General features: G+C 36.5%; 1 protein-coding gene across 1 annotated transcript; it reads left to right on the top strand.

Annotated features, from left to right (window-relative positions):
* The first annotated feature begins 1,937 nt into the window (after nt 1–1,937).
* Nucleotides 1,938–4,043, top strand: LOC110795591 (protein PIN-LIKES 2). Its single transcript, XM_022000610.2, has 2 exons — nt 1,938–2,096; nt 2,436–4,043. Exon 2 carries the CDS (start codon nt 2,480–2,482, stop codon nt 3,830–3,832), a length of 1,353 nt encoding a protein of 450 aa, XP_021856302.1. The 5' UTR covers nt 1,938–2,096; nt 2,436–2,479; the 3' UTR covers nt 3,833–4,043.
* Nucleotides 4,044–5,576: the final 1,533 nt, after the last annotated feature.

Raw genomic sequence — 5,576 nt, 5'->3', positions numbered from 1 at the left:
ATCTTCTTGAAGGTCCCGCTTCAGATCTCGAATAAACTCGATCGCTTTCTCTCTCTTCGAAATCCTCCACCTGCGGTGATGATGATGATGACTCCGGTGAACTTTCGGACTTGTTATCATCATTCTGCTGGAGTTGGATGCACGACCACGATATCGGCTTCTATTTCTCCTCGTCATCAATTAACCCTTCTTCTTCCATAACATCACACTCCTTCCATTGCTGTTGATTCTTCTTCTGGTCGCCTTTTCTAGCACCGCCAGATCCGTCGTCATTAGAGGAGATCTTGCGAGGCCCACTTCTGGGTTTGAGGGAGCCGGAGAATTGAGTGGAGGAGGATTCCCGAGAATGGCGATCGATTTGGGGATGACTCTATTACCCGATTCACGCTAATTTACTAAAACACCCTGGTCCATACAAGTGGGATTGTTTTTTAAGATAAATGATTAGTTAATTCTTTAGATTTCTTTTTAACACATAATCAAAACACTTCCGATGTACTTCTTCCGTTCCCAAAAAAGAAAAGTTTCATTTTTTAATTTCACCTTTGCCATTGCGCATTTGTATCATTTTTATCTCTAACAATACATTAGATAAAATTATAACATGTTGATATTCTTAATGTACTCATCGAAAGGAATCAAACAAGACGCACATGAATATGTTTTTTCTTATTTAATGAAAAGAATTTAGAAGATTTTCTTCAACTCTGAATACTGTTAAAATTCTAAATTGTAACGTCAATAATGAAGGGAGTAATTGTTTTCGTTTGTTAATTTTCCATAGTAATAATTACAAGAGTTTTTTTTTTTTTTAAAAAAAGTAAAAGTTGGATCTCACAATTAAAAATAAAATAAATGATTAATTAACGCAATTCTTGATCATAATAGTAAGTGACTATAATTTTAAGAACGATTAACTAATTATATTAAAAAAAACTGTGTATCGCACGTGTTTAAATCTAATTTAAGTTATTTCAAACAAACACTTATTTGTACCCGCGAACAACTTAAATTATAAGGCGGACATAAAATTACAGAAAATTACTCAAAAATTACACCAATATAATATAAAATTATTTATTTTTTGTGATAATTTTTTTTCCTTTTAATAAAAAACATCCTTTTAAAATCAAAGGTTTAATAATTAGCTTTGCATCTCTCTCCCTCTTCTCTCTCTCTTTTTAGGATTTACAAAAATTAGGGTTTTCTAGGGTGGAAATAGCCAATTTTCTTCGGAAATTTGGTTATTTCCGCCCCTCTCTTCAATTATGTTTTTTTTTTTGCGTTAGATCTCAATAAAACTACATAGTTTCAGTGTAGTAAGTACCCCTATGGTGGGTTTGATTCTAGTTAAGTTTTGCGTGTTTATTTTTGTTCAGGTTGTTTATTTGGTAAAGATTTGTCCGGGATCGCAGAGGAGGTCATCTTTCGAGTACAATCAGACGAATCTGACGGAAATCATATTTTCCACGACTACAACATATCTATAGATCCCCTCGCCGAGGAATGCTGTAAATCACATCGATATAAAATAGGGTATACAAAATGTTTGATATACTACGATCGTAGCTATAGTGAAAGAAAGTTTTTATTTAATTCGTTGTTATGTATTCGTTAGATTTAAATCTTTATGTAGATATCGTATGACTTTTTTTTCAATGAATTAATTGATTATATAAAAAAAAAAAAAACCCTTAAAAGGTTTATTTATAAACAGTTCATATTGTTGTAAAAGTTATCAAAATTTGTGAAGTTACATAACATTGAATAAAAGTTATCCCGTACACCAAATGCACCTAGAAACTACTGGAGATATTTTAGGTAAACTTGGTAAGTGGACTATGGACTATGGGCCATGGCCCATGACGTAGTCGCTTGAATTGTACCCTTAAACCAATTATGGGATATAACTTCGTATTTAAGAACTAAAAACTCCCTTATAATTTATTTTTATTTTAAAAAAACACGTACTGATTCCTGCGAATCTTCGCTCCCGTCACCGTGGAATCTCCCGTTACCGTCGCGAATGCGCACCATATCTGGTTTTCTCTAAGCTTTCTTCAAAGTCCTGATTCCGCGCTTCTACTCTCTTCCATGTAAATCTCCCTTTCTCTCTCCTCCTAGTCGTACTCCTGTCCTTTTCAACTTATGCAAATTATTGTTTGTTTTAAAAAATCAGTTAGTTTGTGATTGTCTAATGCAATAACAGTACTACCCTTTTAATCATTGCTTTTAATTATTTAATCAAATTCCCTTTCTGGGGTCTTTCTTTTGCATAATGAATCATCCAATTATTCATCTTTATGCATACTTAATTTGTGTTTGTTTGTTGAATGATTTTTTTTCCTGGGTATTTGAATTATGCATGATCTGTTTGATTAAAGTAATTCAGAATTCATATAATTAATGTTCAGATTTGTTTATTGATGTTGCAGAAACATTTTCTGGTTTGAGTGAAACCCAAAATCTAAGAGAAATAATGGCTCACCAGTTTGCTAGATTGTTGTTTGAAAGTGGTATGAAATCTCAACGTGAAGATGTGTTGAGTGCAATTGTTCCTTTGTTGAAGCTATTAAGTCTGACAATGATAGGATTAGTGCTTTCGCGCTTCGAAATGATTCCAAGAGCCACATTTAAGCTACTTAGCAAGCTTGTATTTGCCCTGTTCTTGCCCTGCTTGATTTTTACACATTTGGGTGAATCGATTACACTTGAAAATTTCATCCAATGGTGGTTTATACCGGTGAATGTGGTGGTTAGTACCCTTATTGGGTGTTTTTTAGGATACTTGGTGGTACTTGTATGTCGTCCACCACCGGAATTTAACAGATTTACAATAATTATGACTGGGTTTGGGAATACAGGCAACCTTCCTCTTGCAATTGTGAGTTCAGTTTGTCATAGTTCGGATAATCTGTTTGGGCCGGATTGTCATCGGAAAGGGGTAGCTTATGTCTCTTTTGCACAATGGGTTGCTGTGATTTTAGTGTACACCCTTGTTTATCATATGATGGAGCCTCCTATGGAGTATTATGAGATTGTCCAAGAAGGTACAGAGATTCAGGAACAGGAAACTGATGATGTCAGTGCACCACTTCTTGTGGAAGCTGAGTGGCCTGGGATTGAAGACAAAGAAACTGAACATTCCAAGACCCCTTTTATAGCAAGGGTTTTTGCTAGCATCTCGAGTCTATCGAGTTTGCCTGATATTGATCCCAGAGATGGAGCAATCACAAGAGGTGATACTCCTATGTCTGTCACATGTTTTGCTGCTCCTAATAAAGTTGCTAGAAAAATCAGAGTTGTTGCTGAGCAGACTCCGATCCAGCACATACTACAACCACCCACCATTGCTTCATTGTTAGCTATACTTATCGGAATAGTACCTCATCTGAAAGACTTAATATTTGGAGATGATGTCCCACTGTCTTTTGTGACTGACAGTCTACAAATTGTGGCGGGTGCTACTATCCCAGCTGTGATGCTTATTCTTGGAGGTATGCTTGCTGAAGGGCCAAATGAGTCTATGCTTGGACTTCGTACAACAATTGGTATCATAGTGGCACGGTTATTGGTTCTTCCTTTGGTTGGAATTGGTGTAATATCATTGGCTGATAAACTCAACATATTAGTTGCAGGTGATCAAATGTATATGTTTGTGCTTTTCTTGCAATATACTACTCCAAGCGCCATCCTACTAGGGGCAATTGCTAGCTTGAGGGGCTATGGCGTTAGAGAGGCTTCATCACTTCTGTTTTGGCAGCACATTTTGGCTCTTGCATCCCTTTCTCTCTATCTTGTAATTTACTTTAAACTGATGTCATTCATTTAGGATTACTATTTTGTGCCTTTACCTGCCTCAAGAGTTGATTTTAAGAATTGCGTGCAAGTGTTTCCATTGCTCCTGGTACATGTCTGTTGGTAAACAAGATACTCCCCCTGGTTCAGACTTCATACTTCATAGCTCATAATCTTAATGTATGTTGAGAATGTTGTACCAATGCCACCTTTTCTTTTCTAATTGTATGTTCATTTTCGTGCCTTATTTAATGTTGAACAAACAGTGGTGGGTAGTTGATAACTCTCATAGAATTAGTATTTGCTTGTCCAATACTTAGTATACGGTTAATTTTTCTGATCTACCTATATATGATATGACCTGCTAGTTTCTTCGTTTATTTGGTTGTTTACATTTGATGAAATCTCAGAATACTGACATGGTGAAACACACAAAAACTTGTTTTGCTTGATGTATACTCTGCTTTCCAATATGTTACTGGAAAGATGGTACAATGTAAAAGACCAAAACTGATACTAACTTACTAAGTAATACAGTAACATTGCTTCTGTAAAAATCAGTTGTTGCGGCTCAGATTACATGTCTCACTTGAACTTCTGTTGATGAAACTACTGGGATTGTCAGATCAGTATTGGTGACGCCTGTCAATTTAGACTCGTTCGAGGAGTCTAGATCAGTTGTGGTGTGTGTGGCTTGGCTGGATTTCAGTTGCAGCAAGTTTATCATAAGTTGATAATACGATCAAACTCCTGGTACGTCTCAGTTTTCAACAGATTCATAGCTAATGTTGAATGGATGCTTCAGCATAGCAATGTGAAAGTGTAATAGAGAAAGGATTTTCAGATCATTGTCATCTTACAGTTCATTACTCCTTTCCTTTTAGGATCTTAAATGTGCTTGTTGGTCATGAGAGCTTTTCTGAATTAAGTTAATGCTGAAAACACCCTGATCTGATTGCCTTTTAAATACTTCCTATACGGTACAAGTTGAAAGAACTGTAACTCTATAACTTGTAAATCTGACCAGAATCACAAGAATACAACTTAAAGAGTTACAAGAATACAACTTAGGGAGTTGAGAGATTTAAGGGGAGATTTGCCGCATATTCAAGGGCGGACTTTACTTTCAAAGGTGATTACTGATGCACTTTTTCAGAACGGATCGATCCTAGTTACTATTAAAGCTCCAAATATGGAGGGTTACAACGTGTTCTTTAAGACATGCTTGGATTGGGTTGGATTATGGGGCTATAAAAGTCAAACCACCTTAATAAAGGTGAATTGAGGTGGTTGTAAGGTGGGTGGTGAGGTGGTATTGGGGTGAGAAGTTGTGGTGGTGGTGGAAGTACTTTTACATATCTGATATGTAAAACCCCATGCATATCACTCCAATTATTAAACCTAAAACGTAAATGAATTTATTTTTTTGGGGGGGGGGGGGGGGGGAATGAACAGTAGAATACACATGGAATGACAATGTCGTGACCCCAATTCGTCATCTTCTTCCCTAGTTCTCTCATCTCCACTCCTCTGGTTCTTCCATGAATCGAGCAACCACCACCTCGATCACATGGAAGACAAAAAACTTTGTATTTCTAGATGGATTAATGTTGTCGCGAGAATGGATTCGAGAGAAGCAGTTCCCTTCACGAATTCAAGAGAAATAGACCAGGATAGTGGGCGATTAATAAAGGATGATGGGGCGTTCGAATGGAGGTGGGAACCTCAAACTTCTGATGATGAAGGTCCAATTGTAGATCTGAACAAGGTAAATGAAG

Source organism: Spinacia oleracea, chromosome 3 (genome assembly GCF_020520425.1).
Source record: "Spinacia oleracea cultivar Varoflay chromosome 3, BTI_SOV_V1, whole genome shotgun sequence".
Lineage (NCBI taxonomy): Eukaryota > Viridiplantae > Streptophyta > Magnoliopsida > Caryophyllales > Amaranthaceae > Spinacia > Spinacia oleracea.
This window is presented reverse-complemented; position numbering and strand designations above follow the sequence as displayed.